Consider the following 19,049-nt stretch of genomic DNA (forward strand, 5'->3'; position numbering starts at 1 on the left):
GAGGTCAGCGATTGATTAAATTGTGTTTTGCTTTTATGAATACAAGCACTTGTTAAAATGCCCCGAGTCTCAATGCACCAATTTCCCAAATTTGTGAATCAGCCATAGCTTTAGTGAATTGCGTAGCCTCGACTCGTTCCAATCGTACTATCATTCTGAGGCGATGTCCTTTCCACGATTTTATTAACTGGGCTCATAAAAATGACCGATTCACATAGATTACGCATACCGAATTTCTTCCCACTGTGGAAATGATGGAGAAGCTTTATCGAGGGTACGAGGATCATGTAATTTATTATATTTCTGCCAGTGTGGGCCGCATAGTTTCAATTTCAGCGAGTTTCCAACCACTTGTGTTGATCCTCTCTACCTTGATCGTATCACCACAGAACATCACATGACGTATTTCGCTCGAAGTATCTAGATTACTTTACCGCCACTGATTCTCCTGACAACCACCCTTCGGGTCAGGATGGTTGGGGGCATTGTGCAATTTTGGTTAGGTTCGACTGACATGATTCTCATATTGGATGCTCTCGCCAATAATACTCCTATGCTCCTACAACGTGGTTCTCGGGCGAATCAGAGGCGGCAAATCACCCCACTAAACGATCTAGGGTACTCGAACCATTCCCGCGTGTAAAGATCTGTTGGCTACTTAGGTAGTGCGTGCCAGTCTCATCTAGATTCTCATATATACCATCCGGGGCATCCCTCGGTCAACTTTTTCACAACAAAACACATCTACTCTGTTAGGAAACAGACATAGAAGTGCTTAACACAGTAGTTAGTCTATATCTAATACATGCGTACTCGCGAGTCTCACCTTTTGTGTCTTTGAAACAAAAAATCAGCTAGGCATAGGAATATCTTGAGTATATCTCCACTATTGCCAGTGCAGATGTCTTAGACACGAACTAGGCCAAGGTGCAATGTTACAGGTTTGGATCAAAACCAGGTCTTCCAGGTTGTTTCCACTTGCTATGATATACATCCTTCTAATATTTGGAGTCAATTGAAGGACAGGAAGTCTTTACGAAGAGCTGGTGCTAAGAGAAGCTAATTCTGAAGCAGTGTAGGAGACGGCTATTGCGAAAGTCTGGAAGTACTCCTATCATCTACAATCTGTGATACTGGTAGTAGTCCCCCCCCCCCCCGCGAAGACATAAAACAGATGACGGGAAGAACAGGCACCAAACACATTTTAGGTACCGAGCAAAGCCTGGATCTTGTCAGAATTCCAGAAAGCGCACCTCTCCAACAGATGCTCGAACGAGGCCTTGGAGGTGATACTCCGGGGGCCAGAGCTAGGTCCACCAATAACCTGCACACTCAAATCTCCATTTGAATTCACCGCAGGAGACCAGCCCGGAAGGCTCCCGCGCACCAGAGAAGGCTTTCCAGAAGCGGCAAAAGAAGCCCAGGAGGTACTCATTTCCGATCCCAACGTCGCATCGATAGTCCGATTAGTAACCGCCGCAAAACGAGTCTTGATCTGGTTGAAGACGTAAGGAACATCGCTAAAGTGAGGCACCTGGTAGAAAGAGGCGCCGTATTCAGCGAGAGCCTGTGCGACAGCAGTCTGATTCAGGGCGTAGAGGTAGTTGGATGTACATGAGCCGAAGTGCTTATGGTTCATGCTGATGACGTGTAAGGCCGGACACACGAACCCGGAATCGCGGCTCATCCGGCTTGCTCGGTAGTAGTATGAAGTCTCGCCGTCCTCGGAGGGGAAAGAAGACAGAGGATAGAGTTCGAGAGCAGCTTTGGTGGCATCGGCGATCTCAGCTGCGAGGGCCTTGTCCGTTGTTCCTGCGTAGGGAAATATCGCGGCTGCGACTTCTGTAGCGTTGCTGGCGCTGACATAGGGATCAGTGAAAAACGAGGCATCGTTCTCGGTCCATCCAGCGATCATGTCAATGTTGCGAGCGAAGCGGCCAGAAGCCAAGAGCCTCGAAGGGCTGTCTGGGATGAAAGAAGAGGGTGCGACGGGCACGAAAACATCGAAAGTGTTGGAACTGACAGAAGCTTCGTACTTCACAGCCAGCGGGAGAAGCTTGGCCAAAGGCATTTGGCGAAGACATATCAGCTCTGCGGCACTGGTAGAAGCGTTGCAGCCTGCCAACTTGATGAGCTCGGCCGTGTGGTTCAGGGTTATCCCATTGGCGAACCCTGTGTCAGCAGTGGGGGCCCCTGATTGCATAATGGCTTTCTTAAAAGGAACCGCAGCATCATGGCCTCCGTAGGCTGTGACCTGCAGGCCTACGCCAGTACCTCCATCACTCTCGCCAAAGATGGTCACATTTTCCGGATCGCCACCAAAGGCAGCGATGTGCTTCTGAACCCACCTGAGGGCGAGGCGCTGATCGAGCAGACCGGCATTCAAGTCGTTCGTCTCGTTCAATGCAGGGGAGGCAGCAAAGCCAAAGACGCCGACACGGTAATTCATTGCCACGTAGATGACAGGGGTTCCTTTCTGCGCAGCAGTAACAACCAGGCCAGATGGATTGTATGCGCCATCGTAGATCTGGCCGATAGAGTCGCCTCCTCCATAGATCCATACCATGACTGGCAACTTGGCAGTGCTGTTTGTGTGTGCGGGTCGGTCGACTCGGAGGGTAAGACAGTCTTCCGAGACTGTAGTAACATTATCGAATAATATGAATCCGGGATCGCGCTGTTGAGGGCAAGCTGCGCCTGCACTAGTAGCATTCACCAGGGTGCCTGCGGGATATTCAAATGGCTTTGGGGCTGCGAAACGGTTCCGGCCCGCAGTGCTCTGACCGAAGCGGATGTTCAGGAACGACTCAACCCCGTGAGCTGATGTGCCTTGAATGTGGACTTGGTCTTCGCTGCCGAGATCGACTATAGGATTGGTCCTTCGGAGAGGCGCTGCATCGATACAGGCTGACAGCGCCCCGAGGAGGGCCAGGCCAATTGGAATGTATCTCATGAGGGATATACCTTGGGTGGTGTTTTTGGAGATCTTCACGCAGCTGTGAAGCCCCTAAACTAGGCTATAGCTTGCCTTATATACATTCTGAAGAGGAGTCTCACGTGTTGTGTCAAAATTAGGCGTACATAGCTAGGTCTGGGTCAGAGGTGCAGTCGGTACTCGCCTGCGAGGCTGCAACGTTCAGCTCCCCGGGGATTTGTCGATCACTCTCTTCATTGCCTCTTCGATTGGCAAGCCAGGCCCCCCGGAGACCAGCTGTGGGTAGCAGCCAAGCCTTTTCTGAGGATTCCTTGTCCGCGATGTACCTGGGGAGATGACACGGGTCCACCTTTTTCCCGACTGGGCTCATTCCGCGAGACGCGATCATTGGTCACTTAGAGCTTGGCCCCGCGAAAAGAGCTGGCCCCCACAGACTTTCTCAATGCATCGCTCTGGTTACCATAACGGTAAAGGTATTGAGTGGCTTGGGTCAAAGGCGTCCAGCTACTAGTGGTGACGTTGAATCCAAGATTGGGTCGTCGTGTAAGAATGGACCCTATGAGAATCACCTGGAAAGTAAGATGATATCTGAAACGTCACATAGTGCCGAAGAGAAATGTCTAAGAATAGGAATAAAAATTTGCGTGTGCTTCCATAATTCGTAGGTTTAAGTTCTCTACCACTTAGTTCCGCGGTTCCATGAGCTTCATCTGCGAGTAAACGTGATCAATGAAGTATCATTTTAATATATCGACAGGAAGGGTATCTAATGATGAAGATAAACATAGAGCAGTACTAGAGCAGTCCCAGCGAGCGGAATGCCGGTTCACTACTATAAAATGCGTGTTTTTGTGAACTCAGACCTTGTACTAGCGTCTGCATATCCAGAGCCGCGACCCGTCGTAGAATTCCAAATGGACAGGCTGCTATACTAGCCAGCTGAAAGTGCTCTGGTGGAGAGTCCTCCTGTTACTCGTTGCGGAAGAATGGGTTAAATTTTTAGGGGTTGTTCGATCAGTTGCCGGCGGTTCAGGGAACAACTGCACCACTGGCATATGAATACAACTGACAATCAATACACTTGGTCATAAGCCACTGCAGCTTAACTACCATGAGAGTTTTTTGGGCCCGGTATAGTGTTCGCTATTCCCAGAGCACCTGCCTGCTACTGGCGCTTTACGTTCGGGCAAATAGAACTGTCCTTTTACAAAACTCCTCAGCTTCAGTAGTTGTATTTCTGACTAGACTTTCCGTACAATACATTGCCTGTACTATTTAGGACTCGGTGGTGATCTTCGCCAATTTGGATAACGGCCAGATGCAGGTTCAATAATATACCTCGAAAATCCTCACAGTAGGCGTCGGAACCGAACTCACAATCGTAGTGGTCCAGCCAGCCCAGTGCCCGTGACCGGCGAGCCAAGCTGTGTTAAGCTCCAGGAGTGCATGAGTGCTTCCATTTACCATTTACACGTGAGATCTAAACAAGAATCGGCGACCGCCGCTGCACCAATCAGAAGCAAGGGGTCAACCGCCACGAATCACAGCCACAGCTGCAACGAACAGGGTACGCCACCGTGACGTCACCAGATTACAAGCAAGGAATCGCGATCGAGCGAGTCGATGTACCTGGATCATCCTGGATAATCTTAGCTTCCTTTCTGGCAATGCCACCGGGCCGGCCTGTGGATCACATTGCATGGCCCTGAGGCGAAGAACTCCACATCCTCCTTGTGTGACACGCCTTCTGCGTCATGAAGTGACCGCCGATTCCGACCTGACCTACTCCCTTCGCCTATACCTTAGCTCGCTCTTGGCCTGTTGCCCCGGAACCGGACGACATCCATCCAACAACCAACATGCGGTTACCGACGGCGCCGCTCTTGTCGCCTGTACGGCATTGCGGGTGGTCGCGTGCGGCGACCCCAGATTCGTTAATACGGCGATTGGGCCCGAATTATGTTTATAACGGGCAACGCAGGTTATCTAGTCAAGGGCGACAATCCGGGGGTGGACTCTTACCTAGACTTCACCCGCCAAGAACCGCCCTGGGAAGCCAAGTCCGCTCGTTCAAGAAGGCAAACTACATCGAAAAAATCAGTGATCACGAGAGCGCAGAAGAGCTGCTGGAAGCATTGGAAGTCCGTGATGATGAAAAGGATACTTCTTCCCACCGTAAAGTCATTGAGGAGCTCGAAAATGGCCCAAAACGCTCAGCAGAGAAGCGTAACGACTTGTTGACGGAGCACATGACGAAGGGTATGTCTACTTCAAATCATAGAGCCACCCAAGAGAGCTCGAGCTCCGTCTCAGGACTAACCAAACTCTCGCAGGAAAAATGCTCACCACGCCGTCCCGACTATTTAAGCTCATTATTCCCCTGACCACAATCGGGAAACAAGGCCATGACAAGGGCATTATAATGAAAGACCCTCTCCAACCGATTGATCCACATAGCCAACAAGAGAATACAGTCATCGAGCCCATTGCAATCCTAGTCCACCCCCAACAACCGCTCTCCTACCTCGAACGCCTAATCCAATCCGAACTCCCACCAATAAAAGGAGAGAAAGAGACGCTTCGCGCACCTGCAGTATCTTTCGTAGCCCTCCAACACGAAGACAACGCCATCAAACCCAAAAAGCGCATCGAAGACGATGAAGAAGCAGAAACGATCCGCCGAAATGCCGTCGAAACAGAGTATCAGGCCCACAAGGACCAAGGCAAAGTTGAACGCCGCCGACGCTCCCGCGAAGAAGACGCGGAGACCTACAGCTACCCGCGCAAAACAGACTCCAGCCTCGACTCGCTGGACGGCCAGCCGGAGCGCTTCGTGCGCTGGTCCCAGGCCACCGAGGTAGGCGACTTCATCCGCGACGCGGCCCGCACGCGCGAGTTCATCGTGATGATCGAGGGCGCGCCCAGCGGCCTTGGCCAGATCCGGATTACCGTGCCCTCCTTCAACGAGCGCACGTACTTCCTGCGCGCGCGGCTGCGCAAGCTCTCCCGGCGCATCCAGTCCATAGCAGAGATCAAGAATAAGTGTGACATGCTGGCCCATCGAGGGGCGCAACGTGTCGCCATCGGCGGGTTCGGTATTCTGTCGGTGTGGTGGTATAGCGTTTACAAGTTGACGTTTGAGACGGATCTGGGCTGGGACACCATGGAGCCTGTGACGTATTTGGTCAGTTTGTCGACGTTGATGGGGGGGTTATCTGTGGTTTTTGTATCACAACCGGGAGATTTCGTATAAATCCGCACTGGATTTTACGGTTAGTGCACGACAAAAGAAGCTGTATCAACAGCATGGCGTGGACGTGCAACTTTGGGAGTCGTTGATTGATGAGGGGAAGACGCTGCGGAGGGAAATCAAGAGTATCGCGGCCGAATATGACGCGGAGTGGAATGAGAGGGCCGATGAGCAGGACGAGCAGGTGACGCAGGTTCTGAAATCTGATAAGAAGGAGGAGGAGGCTGAGGGGAAGGAGAAATCGGAGAAGGATCGAGATGATTGAATCTTGATTGCATATGCGATGTCGAGTCATACAGTGTCTACATTTTTTGGCAGAGCATACTGCACTTACTTGCATTGCGCTACTTACATTTTCCTTCTTACTACCCTGTGTTATAAGTCCACTGCACTAAGATCCCATATGTCGCTCTGTTTTGTGTATATAGTCAAAGCCTATTGTATTAAACACAAGATTCCCAAAGAACAAAAGACGGACAAAACCCCAATCTACAGAGTCCCGTTTCGAACGGGGTCATAGTAGCCCTTCTTTGGCGGCGTAGTTTCCTCCGCTTGCTTGGACTTTTTATCTATGAATGCATCAAAGATTAGAATAGTCCTCGTATCAGACATATACACAATGTAAAATGAAAAGAGAAAATAACTCACCATCAGCAGTTGCATTGCCATCTCCCTTCCTCCGATTCCGATTATTCCGCACATCACGCGAGCGGAAAACACTGTACAGCAACCACCCCGCTACCCAGTTAGGTCCGTACTCGCCGCTGGTACTGCCGCGGTCGAAGAGAGGGCGCGTGAGTGGGCCTGCGTTGCGCCAGATTTCCATGATGCCCCAGCGCTGGTGGTCTGGGCGGATATGGTGCCAGAAGAACGGGGGCCGGGCGTTAGGGTCGGCGCGGATGTTGTCGACGAGGTGCGAGGTATCACGATTTAGGTGATTGTAGATTACGATGGCTTCATCCTAGAGGATTATTCAGTTTGTCGCTTCTGGCTTTTTGAGTTGGCTGGAAGGGGAAAAGGTGGGAAGGGGAGCATGGTTAGATATAAAGAGAAGGGGGTCTTACTCGCATGGCCCGGTAGTACATTTCGTGTTGGGGATCTTGGGAATTGAGGCTGAGGGCATTCATGAACTCTTCTTTTGAGACTCTGGGGCCGACTGGTGCCATTGTGTGGAAGGAAGGAAGAAGGGGATACGGGGTCAAGTTTTCCTGAGATTATACTGATGCGGTGGCGGGGAGACTTGGAAAGGCAGAGGATGGCGGAGTAATTTGGATGAGTATAAGAGTACTTCAGATAGAAGCTGCCCTGCTCAGAGCATTATATACCCCGAGCTGTCGTCGTTATCTGCAAGACTCAATAGTACCAGCTCTAGGCTACCGAACTCTGCTTGCACGCGGCCGTTGTCGAAGGGTCAATGCAATAAGGTTGTGCTGTTTAGCGGGAGCGCGCAGGATAGACGAACGGATGAGGACAACGACGGAGCAATCAAAGAGCAATCAGGATGCAATCGGAAAGGTGGATAACAAGGTATGGAGGTCAAGGGCAGAGAGTCGAGGCAAGACAATACGTCCGTTGGAGATTTGTTCGTTGGACCCACGACACCCCGAGACATTGGGAAGTTGGGCCCAAGAATGGGGCGCTTAAGAGTCATGAAAAGCACCATTGAGAGAGACAGGAGTCAAGGATTTAGGGGGACTCGTCTCTATAGTGTATAAAGCCTCTTTGTGGAAGATCCGAGTGTGGTAGAGCTAACCTTACCTCGACCGAAAAATGCAATTCCCCAGAGCTACGTAAACCCGCAAGCCTCTACTCGCTGCGTGTCGTCCAAGGTTCTTGGGCTTTTCTGGTGTTACAATGGCGTAGTTAACAGTCTCACACCCGTCTATATCCAACCCCGGACTACACAAAAACTATAACCCTTGCCAAGAAACTCATAGCTCTCTATGGTGACGACTGTGGGGACAGAAAGCGCATGCCCAGCGCCAAAGTCCGATTCCCGACTCGGAGCCGACACACCGACAAACGGATGCTATTCTGGCAGGCAAGCTGGATCCATCAGCTACGTCTTGCCTCTTCAGCACTGCAAACAGACCATGCGACGGCGAAGTTAAGAGTCAAGGATTACACGTAGGAGCACATTCTGTAAACAGTCATCTCGAGGGAGAGTGTCCCAGATCGAGTCTGTTATCCGAGACAGACAAGCGAGAGATGTCCTGCCTTGCATGTTAGAGGCTGACACAGTCGAGGTAGTGTGTATAAGTTTCCCAAGCGGAATCCCGCAAATAACCGAGTGCGTAAACGCTCCGAATATGATAAAACATCAAGATAGGAGCGGTTAGAGCAATGAGGAAGCCCCATAATCGAGATCGGTCTTAAAAATAACACAAGGCCGATATTCTCAAGAGCGACGGAGGGATCATTGACGCCATAGTCGCCCGTGAAGCATCAAAAGCAATCCTCCCGTGGACAGCAAACTCGGCATCGAGGATACTTGAAACACCTCTACCGAGACTTGACGGGCTCTTTCAATCCAAATGGCTGGATTCCACCCCAAACCGGCTAGACCGCTGTGCCTTTCCGATGGCGCAGATCAAAAATAAGACGTGCTGACCAACCCGTGTTACGCAGAAAGCCGCCTCCCGAGAAAGGGCACAATATTGCAAAGATTGCAATCTCACTGATAAAGAAGTCGGAAACGCAGCCGCGTGTACGTCGTCAGCATAACGAAGCACACGCCAAAACCGGCAGGGGAGAAGCGACACTGTCCCACTGCAATGAAATGGCGTTAGCTCGACTTGACTTGAGGGCCTTGTTTGCAGCTGTGGTGATTTTCCGCAAGCCGGGGCTCTAGGGAAATCTGACATGTCTACTCATACCTGTCGAGGCTGAGCATTCTGACCATCTGAGCAACGTGGTAAGAGTTAGATCTTCGGGGCGAATATCTGCCATCGCCGAAGCTTGTGCCATGCTTGTTAATTCCAAACTTCCACAGGATAGCATCCGGTGTCTTTCCATTTGTCTACAGGTAATCGAGATAGTAAGTCTCCCCCTTGGTTGATATCCACAGACATGATTGACCCAACGAGAAGCGAGCTATGAAAGCGATTGAGCTGGAATGAGGTAACGCAGGCCTTGCGGGTAATGGAATTCCGCGGCCGGGACTTTCTTTGCACTGCTTGGCCCTTTGGTAGCCTCAGTCACCCTTGGAAGGCGGATGTGACCTGGACACGCGCAAAGCGAGGATCGACTCAGGCATCTCGTTTCCTCCCCGGCATCTGCATTCGACCCCTTGTACAGCAGACATGCGATGCATGCCATTCTGATGTCGGAGAATAATACCATGATCCAACAGGTGGTGAGTAAGAGAGAGGCTTCCCGGGGGGAAAGGGAGTCACCTCCGGGACAGTTACCCTTCAGAAATCGCTGGAGAGCAGGGCATCATGGGTCCTTCGCCTCCTAGCTGGGAACGGCCTCCAACCACAATCAGCCCACGGGTGCATGTTCCCGCTTTCCGTTTAGAAGTGCTCTGACCTGGTAGGCTAGGCGGGCCCAGACATGGATGAAGCTGCAAGGTGCCTTGGGGAGGGACCACTCAAGGATCTCGACAGATGTTTCGCCACATGAGATAGGGGCTATGTTTTATTGAGGCTTAAAATCTTGCTATTTGCACGGCACGCCAAAGAATCCTGCAGGTGAGGCGGCTGCGGGTCGGAGAATGAAAGCCAAATCGCGGGTCTTTGAGGCGGGGTTTGAGGGCAGTGGCACAATTTTCGTTCAGTCTGGGGGTCTGACAAAAGATCATGGAACCAGCTAATGGTGTTTGAAATGTGAGAGAGGCGCAGTGTACGGCGAGGGAGAGTAGGAAATGTGATCTTCAAGTACAAAGCTACATAAGATAACCATTCGTCTACTGCTTGCCGATCAATTTCCATGTTACATATTCGATCGATCGATCATCCCCGATCGACTCTACAGAACTCTAATTATATTATTTAGCGTGCGCCACGATCCTTTTACCCAGTGCATTATTGGGTCCTCTGTTCGGACTGACCACTAAGGTTATTGCCTTCACGGAGTGGCTGAGGAGCGTCTGGCCAGAATCCCCATAAGTGGATCTAGACTGCGTTTCCAAAAGAGCTCATACATAACTTCCCCAGCTTCCCTTCCGGGAAGTCCCTGGGCTGGCTTGCCTGATGACACTGAAATACTGACTGATTACAGAGCTCCTAGATCCTACATGCATCATGGATGTGGACAATCGTCAGTGGCCTTTTGCCTGGGTTATTTGATACACGCTTGTCCGAAAAACACTGTGGCACAGCCAGGCAATACTCGTAGCATTCGAATTCCATATCTCGATACGCCAAGATTCCCTCAACTGCGGGGAGCAATCTTCTCTCGCTTGGATGCGGAATGGGGTGTATGTACGATAAAAGAGACTAAACAAAAAGGGCGGCCATGGCAATGCTCCATCCATCGCTAAAAAAGGTCGGGGGTAAAAGATAGGGCAAATGGCTCGAAAAAGAGAAAGCAGCAAAATCTCGCTTGCATCCCACTACTTCTTCTTCGGCTCTTCTTCGTCCTCCTTGGCCTTGGGCTTCTCTTTTTCTTTGTCGTCTTTCTTCTCCTTGTCCTTGTCATCCTTTTTCTCCTTCTTCTCTTGCGCTTTCTCCTCTTTTGGAGCTTCCTCTTCGGCGACCTCTTCACCGAAGAACCGACGCAGGAACTTCTCGACCTTCGCGTACTCGGCAATCACTTCCTTCAGGGTATCATCGATGTTCTTCAGCGAAACAGCCTTATCAGGCTCATCGGTAGTGCCTGATTCATCCTTGCCAGCACCGTAGTGCTGAATCTTCTCGCATCCATCCTTGATGGTAGTCAGGCCAAGTGTGGCCGAAGAACCCTTCAAAAAATGGCCGAGAGCTGAGAGCTCTTCCAACTCCTTGTTTTTGCTATTTCAAATGTTAGAAGCGCATTCTTGAAGCCCGCATCGCATTAAGGCCATGGCCGTGCGAGCCACGGTCATGACTTACATCGCATCTTTCATTTTCTGGAATGTGCTTTCCACTTGGTCAAAGAAGCCATAGACAATACCCTTACTGAAGTCACGGTCCTCATCATCATCCATCTCTAGGATCTGGTCGAAAGTACTCTCGTCGATAAGGTCCTTGACATCAGAGAGCTTAGGCTAGGATGATAGTCAGTATGGCGGGCCAGAAACGGGGAACCAAATAGCGCTTTGGCTCTCTGACTTACCGGCTCCGAGGCCGCTTTCGAGTCGGTGGCCGGGGCCATCTTGTGTGAGGGATGATCACTGAGATATGACTTCGTCAAGCACTAGGCGGTGCGATCCAGTCCAGTTGCCCGGTCTGGCTGTCACTCCTGCGAATGAATGGAACCTGCCAAAGGAGAGTCAGCAAGGTTCGGCGAAGAATATGAGTGAAAAGGATCCATCATCCTCGCCATAGTTCCTGATCGTGTGCCAAGTGAAGCCGCACAAAGCAAGGCCGCGCAGAGTTCGGACGATTATTAGGCTCTGATAAGCGGGGGGGTGGTCGACTCAGGGAGCCGCCTTACAGAACCAGAATAGAAAAATATTACGATGACGACAACAGGACTGAAGGGGACCCGAAAGGGGATAAAGGGCACGACGTCACAGGCGGGAGGCCAAACTGCGAGAAGAGGGTAATGGCCTTACTGAGCCTGGAAGGGAGGGGGGAAGGGGAAGGTGAACCGCACTGGGGAGGAACAGAAATGAAGGGGAAGAGGAAGAGACGAAGCGCGCTGATAAAGCGGGACAAGTTCACGTATACTCGAGCACGCGGCGGGGCTTCAAAAAAGGCAATACCACCAGATGCACCGAGTTACGCTAGAAGGCTCCACCGGACAAGGCTGGAAGGTAATAAAAATGATAACAAAAATTGAAAATACACCAAAGAGACGATCAACTGATACCAGGAGGGCGCATCAATCGGGTATCGCGTTGGAGGAGAGGATTTGATGCCCAGGCTAAATGGGTCAAAAGGAGGGGCAGACGGGCAAACAGGGGAACATGGTTCATCCCACCTTTGAAAATTTCACGAGGCAGTTGGAGAGCGACGGTAGCTTTTGGGGAAGAGAAAGCTTGAGCCTATTTGACGTGGGCACCAAGGGTTAGGAGGCTTTGAAGCACACGAGGGAAGGGGAGAGAAAAGGTTAGCGAGAAAAAAAGGGCGGAGAAAACGTCTGGGTGGGTAAACCATCGCGGCCGCGAAGCCGAGAGGAACACCACCAACTCGTCAGTTCTCGGGCTCTGCGAACTTCGAAATCATAATTAGACCGCTGGTTTCTCTTCCTACAAGAACGTGGCTAGTTGATTATCCGGCATGTCTCGGCTTCTGTTCATCTATACCTTCTGACTACCTCCAGTGCATCTAGTTGGCCACTCCGTCTATCAGACGCTAGCTGGGACGAGGAGATTTTCAATGTGCTATTTTCCCATCGACTGTGTTCCTTCTTTCAGCCAAGTGCAAGACTACTATCCACTCGCTCCAGTGCGGGCGATCCTCCAAACGGAGATCCGGGTTTCTGGTATGCCATCTAGATGCACGACTGGCCGGAAGTGCGAGTTCCTCCTCACCGTGTGGGCTCTGATCTCCAGAGATCTTTGATCACTATCGAGTCATGGGGCATATGGGCCTTGATCCCAGGAAACCCGTCGTGTGAAACCACAGAATGGTAAGGGCCAACTCCACCGGGGAGGCATGAAATCATCGGGCTACCGCTCTCCGCCGCTGAAATCTGTGAGAGTACCAAAGAAGCACGCCTCGGTGGAGCCTACAAGTACATAATCTGCCCTATACCCAAGATACCGAGCCTATTGCAAACCAAAGGATCCTCCCAGACGATAGCCTAAACCTCCTACAGCCTACCGGAGATGGAGGATCTAGTATCGGCAGGGAAAGTGCAGCCGCCAAACGACATCATCAGCGCCGATCATAGCGGGACCAACGTCACTGGTTCTTTTCTTCCAATGACGCTGTTCCCGCGTCTCCATGCGTCCGTCAAAAGGATCCAGCCGCACGTGGGGTTCGAGGGCCCCCCAAGGACAAGGATGACCGTCCCCAAGCAAGATGGACCTGTCCTTCCACGTTCTTCAAAGTGAGGCGGCGAAAAAGGAGAACAAACAAGAGAAAAAAAGGGATAAAATGCCGCACTCAGGAGATTGGAATAATACGGGGGAGGGGGCTTCCAGAATTAAGATTTTCATTAGGCGCCAGCCTGATGGGAAGGGGGCCACAGAAATGCAAAGATCGGCCCCTGGTCAGAATGGAATTTCGTTTTCGCTTTCTTGGATGGTATCAGTAAGGCTTCCATTGAACGGTCTGGGCCCTAAGAGACCGCATTCATTCGTCGATTCCATGGCCATCCATTCGTATTGCGCCTGGAACCAAAGCGGTCATGTTGCATGCAAATATTGAATCTGACGTACCGGCAGCTGAGCCGACGAGTCCATAGTTCGTATACTGGCGGGAGCAGGGGGCAAAGGGTAAAAAAAAAAAGGGGGTGGGTGGGAGGGGGGGGCCAGAAGTTGCCGGGCTAAGACACCAGAGCCGATATGCTGTCACCGATGACGATGTTTGGGTGAGCAAAATGGGATCCGATGTGCCTCGTCCAGACCTCGGGAGCTGATTGCATAACAGCCTCAATTGCCGGTAGAAGGGGTTTCAGGGTCGCCTGGAACGTCCCAAATCAATCCTCCTGAGATGCCTGCGCGAGACCAGTCCATACTTTCGTTTATATACTAGAGGGGAGACGCGGTGTCGCTGGTGGCTTTCGCTGGTTTCTCTGGTTTTTCGTGTGAGGTGGTTAGCCCCGGATCATACCCACCAATCAGCGGGCTCTGCGGCGGAAATGACATCATTGGCGGCAATTGTCAGCCTCTGATGTCATTTCTGTGAATAGTACGGAGTAATACGTGTCCGTTACGTCGTTGGGGTTTCTGCTGATTCTGATTTGGCTCCGGGGACTCTGGCCCTCAGATTGCTGATATGCGGATGTACGGATGTGCCCATCGATCGTTCGTGCTTGACTTCCTTTGCCTACTCCGGCAGCAGCGCCGGAGCTAGTCAAGCGACTAGGTGCGGTTGATTCCATCCATCTCACCTGGCGCTGCAGCCGGGCTTCACCAGCGGCTCCCATGATATCACAGTGCATGAGTCCGTGCGACTGGCTTGGTGGAGTATATGCAACGTGAACATTGGAGGATGGATCCTTGGTCGCACGCACTCTGAAGTGGATCCATCGGCAGATATCATCTGGAATGTCGAGGGGGGTCGTCGGTGGGCACATGGCCTTTGTCTGTACTTTTGGTACCTGACCTACCAGGCCCACCAGGAGGCATTCCCTCCAGAGCACTAAAGCCTTTTCGACCATGTTCTAAAAGTAGCAACGACTCGTCCCCGCTGGCTGCATGTTTGCTTGGTGAGGTGACAATGCAGGCCTGTGCAGATGTTGAGAAGTTTGACGCATCTCAAGGTCCATTTGCAACTACGGATATCTTGGCAGCGCTGATCACCAGTGGTATTGAGTGCACGGCTGCTCTGGGCAAGATGCTTGTATATCTAGAAGCGGGATACTCGGCCTCTGGGGTTCCCCCCGAAGCCTATTCCTCGGTTTCAAGGTTGTCTCTTTGTGTAGATGGCGCATTCGGCGGACAAATGCTAGAGTAGACCCCGGCAGAATCCTGTACGCAGTATGGGTCTCGGTCACGAGGACAAAGAATGGGGATTTGACAGCTCGCAGTCTCCATCTAGCTAAGAACGGACTTGTCATGATCCCCCACATCAAATTCCAGCCCTGGCGCCGATTCGTGGGGAGCCGAGGTGTTCTGGAAGGCTTATGTAAACCGAGGTCCCTGAATCCACCGACTTTCCATTTTGAGAAAGCAAAGCCTCAACAATTCAACATCTTCCGCACGGCGGCCGCGCTTTCGTCCGATTGCGCTGTTCCTTCGCTCAGAACGACGACTTCATCGACAAGAAGGTGTCAAACTAGGACCTTTCCGCCCCAACTGATATTTGTGCAATGGCCTCAACAGCTTCCAGCGCGCCGCGCGCCTCCGGCCCAACAGGCATCACAAGAGCCTACCTGTTCCTGTATAATCTCGTGAATTTCCTCACCTGGGGCTACACCGTCGTCTACACAGCCTCCTGGATCCCTGGTAATGCAAACAAAAGGGACCTGGGAACCGTCTTCAATCATGCATGGGAAGTGGTCTGGTACACCCAGCTAATCGCTGGCCTGGAGATCGTCCACAGCCTCCTTGGAATCGTGCGCGCCCCATTCTTCACCACCGCCATGCAGGTCGCCAGCCGCTTGCTTGTCACCATGGGTATCCTGCAGCAATTCGGACCCCAGAACCTCTGCGGCAAATCGACCGCCCAAATCGGCGACTTCGCGTACATTGGATGTGTTTTTGCGTGGGGAATTACCGAGATCATTCGCTATGGATACTTTGTCATCACCTCTATCTGGGTCCCAAGTCCCTAAGTGGTGGACTTGGTTACGCTACAATACTTTCTATGTGCTGTACCCCATTGGTATCTCCTGCGAGTGCACCCTCATCTACAAGGCGCTGGCACCTGCTGCTTCGAGCGGTCCCCCTTTACCCGGCGGGTTACCATGGACCGGCTTATCGGTACTTCTTGATCGCGGTGTTGGCCATCTACGTGCCTGGTATGTTTTCTTCTTTGGAATTCCGGAGAGTGGTTCTATTCTGGCTAACGCTACGTAAGGATCCTATATCCTGTACACTCACATGATTAAGCAGCGCACCAAGGTTCTCCGTGGCAAGGGAAAGCAAAGAGCTGATTAAAAAAAAAGAAGAACGACGTCCGACTTTCACTTCGTAACTTTGTGGCACCCTAGCCACCACTAGTCTCAGCATTGAGACTGCATTCCTGTTTCTGAAAGGATGATCCCAAACTCCCCCCTCCGGCCTCCGAAACCTGAAACAAAACTCCATAGCCTAATTACTTAGATACCGATGGATACCTTGCCATATGGACATGACCAATGCCGCCCGCTTGTATGAATGAAGCTCATCTCTCCCTTTCTATTTCAAGCTGCTTCGATCCCTATAACTCTCGCATGATATCTTGTACAGCTTTAGCCGCAAACTTCTTCCTCTCGGCTTCGGGCAAGTCGGACCCCATGTCTAGACAATGTCAGCCAATGATCTGGATGCTCAAGATACCACCTTCATACCTCTCAATGCCTGCATGCGCATCATGAGCCCCTCCATAGACTCGACCTTGAGATCCTCGTCCCCATCATCAAATTCCTCATCCCCCTCCCCTCCATGTTCAATGGCCATCCTCAGGCCGAGCATCTCCCTCTCCAATTCATTTACCTCATGCCCGAACCCCCTTGTATGCCCCGCGCCAGAGCCCACGACCTCACCCTCCAGATCACTCTCAAACCCAAACTCCGCATCCAAATCCGCTCCGCCATCCACGTCCGCGGAAGCCCACTCATGCGTCTCCAACACCTCTTTAATCCGCGGCATGCCCTCATATTCTATATTTCATTTAGCCTCAAAAAAAAAAAAGAAATCTCACCAAATCAGAAATCAAAACCGGGGGGGGGGGTCAAATAAATCTTACCTCCAAACGCATTCCGCTTGCCTTCCCCCTCCACTGCAGGATCCCACTCCACAACCTCCCACCCAACAAGCCCCATATCAAAGAGCTGATCCTCCCACCAACCCCCCCGACAAAGCCCTCTCCTCCCCGATATCCCCCCAAGCCTTCCTCCCCGCCTTCCGTCTCAGCCCCAAGCCCTCCAACCCCGGGCCCGACTAACACAAAGATCCCGGGGACATCGCCCACCCCGCCGCGCTCCTCATCCACCCGCTCCTTCACAGCCCCGATATCGCGCATCAGCGCGCGCAGCTCCCGCACATCCGCGCGCTCGTCAACAGCCTGCCCCGCCCGCGTGCCCGCCGGATTCCGCACGCAGACGACCAGCGCGCCGAGCGCGTCGCGCACGATCTCCGCCTCCGGGCTGAGGAACTCGGTGCGCCATTGCGCGGAGGGGGAGTCTTGTGCGTGCGGCGCCAGGGGGACCTCGTCGACCCAGACGGGGATGTCGGCGGTGTAGTATTTTGTGGAGAGGGGGAGGGGCGCGTGGGTCGTGTAGCCGGCGAAGGAGGGCTCGGCGGTGTCGGTTGTGGGGGGGTCGGTGACCGGGGTGCCGGTTAGAGAGTGCAGGAGAGGGGGGGATTGTGGTGAGGGAGTGGGAAGGAGGGGAAAGGATGAGGAGGCGGCGCGGGTTGGGGATGGATGGTGGTTTTTTGGAGGGATGAGGTGTGGACATGGTGGATTCAATATTTTGGTAGGGTGTGAATGTATCAAAAGGTGATTCGGGGCGTGGGATTGGGGATTCTGGTTGGATTAGGAGAGGGTTGGATTGGGGAATTCTTTTTTCCTTTTGATCGTGTTTAAATTGACGGGTTGGAGGAAGGTGGTTCGAGTTGGTCCCCGCATTGGAAGAAAAGTTGCGGAGATTTGGGGGTTCTCCGATAGGTGGGTTTATCAGAGGCTCCTGTCATGCTATGCTATGCTATTTGTTTTTATTATTTCATTGAGAAGTATTATAGACTCTTTTAAGCATTTGCAAATCCATTCTTTCCCTTCAATCGGTAATAAAGGAGGATCCGAATCCCAAGGCGTACAATGTACGGGGACGCCTGTTTTGCATGTCTGCACAAATTGAATCGATGGCCATAGCCGCAGTTGGTGATCGTTGAGAAGTCAAACTTTATTGACTGTAGAAGTAAAAACCCCTCCGAGGGCAAAATCAAGACACAAAAGGCCGTTCAGGCCCAGCACACAAGCCCGAGGAAATTTCCCTTGAAAAACCAAAACACAAGAACGCCAACACTAGAACCTGCCAGGCCTAAAACGGAGCTCGGCATTGTTGCCGGCAAGAACTTTTTCCCCCTCTATCCCCTTCGCTGGCCACGCGCACGCTGAACGGTAGCCTTACCACGCGCAAGACCAACACCGCGGCCCTTCTGGTCTCGTGAACGGAACATAGGAGCGTTACTTTGACAATGGTGTTAACTAGCGTTCAACCGGGGGGGGGGTGGTGGCTGGAGATCCCCATATTGGGGGGGGAGTATGGGAGGCGATTCGCTTTCCCAAACTGGAGTACGTACCGAAGCATGTCTGGAACAATGAAGAAGCGGATGTTGCTTCCACGGATGTAGACCTGCTCTAGGTGAGAGACACGGCCGTCACGGGCGGTAACGGTGCAATCCTTGAGTTGCACGTTCATGCTGTCCTCGGCTAGTGGAGAACATTAGCCAAGGCTCGATATAGCTGGGATATAAAGACGGTTTGCGGGGGATATTGAAGTAGATCTACTAGTCCTCCTAGGGTGAGTCTGGATCGAATCATACCTTCCAACAGTTTTCCGCGGTAAGTAACTCCAGAGGTAATCTCGAGAGTCACGACGTGGCCCTGCGAGAACAGTTCAGTTAGCGGTCTGCAACGCAAGGCCACGCTCCCACCCCTTGATCAAGAGCACATGTTCGATATGGGCTATGACCAGGAACGATGTCACTCATATGGACCGGCTGCACGTACCTGAGCTTCGTTCAGGAGCTTAATCGGGATCCCGATGGTACTCGTAAGTTTGCCCATCGTGAGAGATGCGGGGTGAGGATGGAATCTAATAGGGTGGAAATGCGCGATGTGAGAAGGATGGGAGACAATGGCAAGAAATCGGTTTGCCGCGCAAAGGCCCAAGGAGCTTGATCGAAACGACGCGCGGGATTGTCGAAGGAACGAAGTTGGGAAGTTGATGGAGAGATGGGCG

The 19,049-nt window shown here is 52.1% G+C and overlaps 8 protein-coding genes across 8 annotated transcripts; 2 read left to right on the forward strand and 6 right to left on the reverse strand.

Annotated features, from left to right (window-relative positions):
- Positions 1-1,204: 1,204 nt before the first annotated feature.
- On the reverse strand, positions 1,205-2,953 carry N7468_010001 (uncharacterized protein; the record flags this gene model as incomplete). The annotated part of the gene is made up of 1 exon (XM_058479296.1): positions 1,205-2,953. The coding sequence occupies one exon, from the start codon at positions 2,951-2,953 to the stop codon at positions 1,205-1,207; it is 1,749 nt and encodes a 582-aa protein (XP_058325864.1).
- A 1,841-nt stretch (positions 2,954-4,794) lies between these two features.
- Positions 4,795-6,450, forward strand: N7468_010002 (uncharacterized protein; the record flags this gene model as incomplete). Its single annotated transcript, XM_058479297.1, is given in 3 exon segments — positions 4,795-5,194; positions 5,269-6,161; positions 6,178-6,450. The coding sequence occupies 3 exon segments, from the start codon at positions 4,795-4,797 to the stop codon at positions 6,448-6,450; spliced, it is 1,566 nt and encodes a 521-aa protein (XP_058325865.1).
- A 224-nt stretch (positions 6,451-6,674) lies between these two features.
- N7468_010003 (uncharacterized protein) lies at positions 6,675-7,351 on the reverse strand (the record flags this gene model as incomplete). Its single annotated transcript, XM_058479298.1, has 3 exons — positions 6,675-6,754; positions 6,834-7,146; positions 7,250-7,351. 3 exons carry the CDS (start codon positions 7,349-7,351, stop codon positions 6,675-6,677), a joined length of 495 nt encoding a protein of 164 aa, XP_058325866.1.
- A 3,389-nt stretch (positions 7,352-10,740) lies between these two features.
- Positions 10,741-11,480, reverse strand: N7468_010004 (Hpt domain-containing protein; the record flags this gene model as incomplete). The annotated part of the gene is made up of 3 exons (XM_058479299.1): positions 10,741-11,137; positions 11,219-11,373; positions 11,442-11,480. The coding sequence occupies 3 exons, from the start codon at positions 11,478-11,480 to the stop codon at positions 10,741-10,743; spliced, it is 591 nt and encodes a 196-aa protein (XP_058325867.1).
- Positions 11,481-14,084: 2,604 nt separating this feature from the next.
- Positions 14,085-14,600, reverse strand: N7468_010005 (uncharacterized protein; the record flags this gene model as incomplete). Its single annotated transcript, XM_058479300.1, has 1 exon — positions 14,085-14,600. The coding sequence occupies one exon, from the start codon at positions 14,598-14,600 to the stop codon at positions 14,085-14,087; it is 516 nt and encodes a 171-aa protein (XP_058325868.1).
- Positions 14,601-15,251: 651 nt separating this feature from the next.
- On the forward strand, positions 15,252-15,716 carry N7468_010006 (Phosphatase-like protein (PTPLA); the record flags this gene model as incomplete). The annotated part of the gene is made up of 1 exon (XM_058479301.1): positions 15,252-15,716. One exon carries the CDS (start codon positions 15,252-15,254, stop codon positions 15,714-15,716), a length of 465 nt encoding a protein of 154 aa, XP_058325869.1.
- A 587-nt stretch (positions 15,717-16,303) lies between these two features.
- N7468_010007 (adaptin-binding domain-containing protein) lies at positions 16,304-17,713 on the reverse strand (the record flags this gene model as incomplete). The annotated part of the gene is made up of 5 exons (XM_058479302.1): positions 16,304-16,383; positions 16,434-16,745; positions 16,832-16,886; positions 16,934-17,611; positions 17,678-17,713. The coding sequence occupies 5 exons, from the start codon at positions 17,711-17,713 to the stop codon at positions 16,304-16,306; spliced, it is 1,161 nt and encodes a 386-aa protein (XP_058325870.1).
- A 458-nt stretch (positions 17,714-18,171) lies between these two features.
- On the reverse strand, positions 18,172-18,874 carry N7468_010008 (putative small nuclear ribonucleoprotein SmD3; the record flags this gene model as incomplete). Its single annotated transcript, XM_058479303.1, has 4 exons — positions 18,172-18,274; positions 18,388-18,517; positions 18,631-18,691; positions 18,818-18,874. The coding sequence occupies 4 exons, from the start codon at positions 18,872-18,874 to the stop codon at positions 18,172-18,174; spliced, it is 351 nt and encodes a 116-aa protein (XP_058325871.1).
- Positions 18,875-19,049: the final 175 nt, after the last annotated feature.

Source organism: Penicillium chermesinum (assembly GCF_028974085.1).
Source record: "Penicillium chermesinum strain IBT 19713 chromosome Unknown utg000008l:1.0-1752722.0:1.0-1753981.0, whole genome shotgun sequence".
NCBI lineage: Eukaryota > Fungi > Ascomycota > Eurotiomycetes > Eurotiales > Aspergillaceae > Penicillium > Penicillium chermesinum.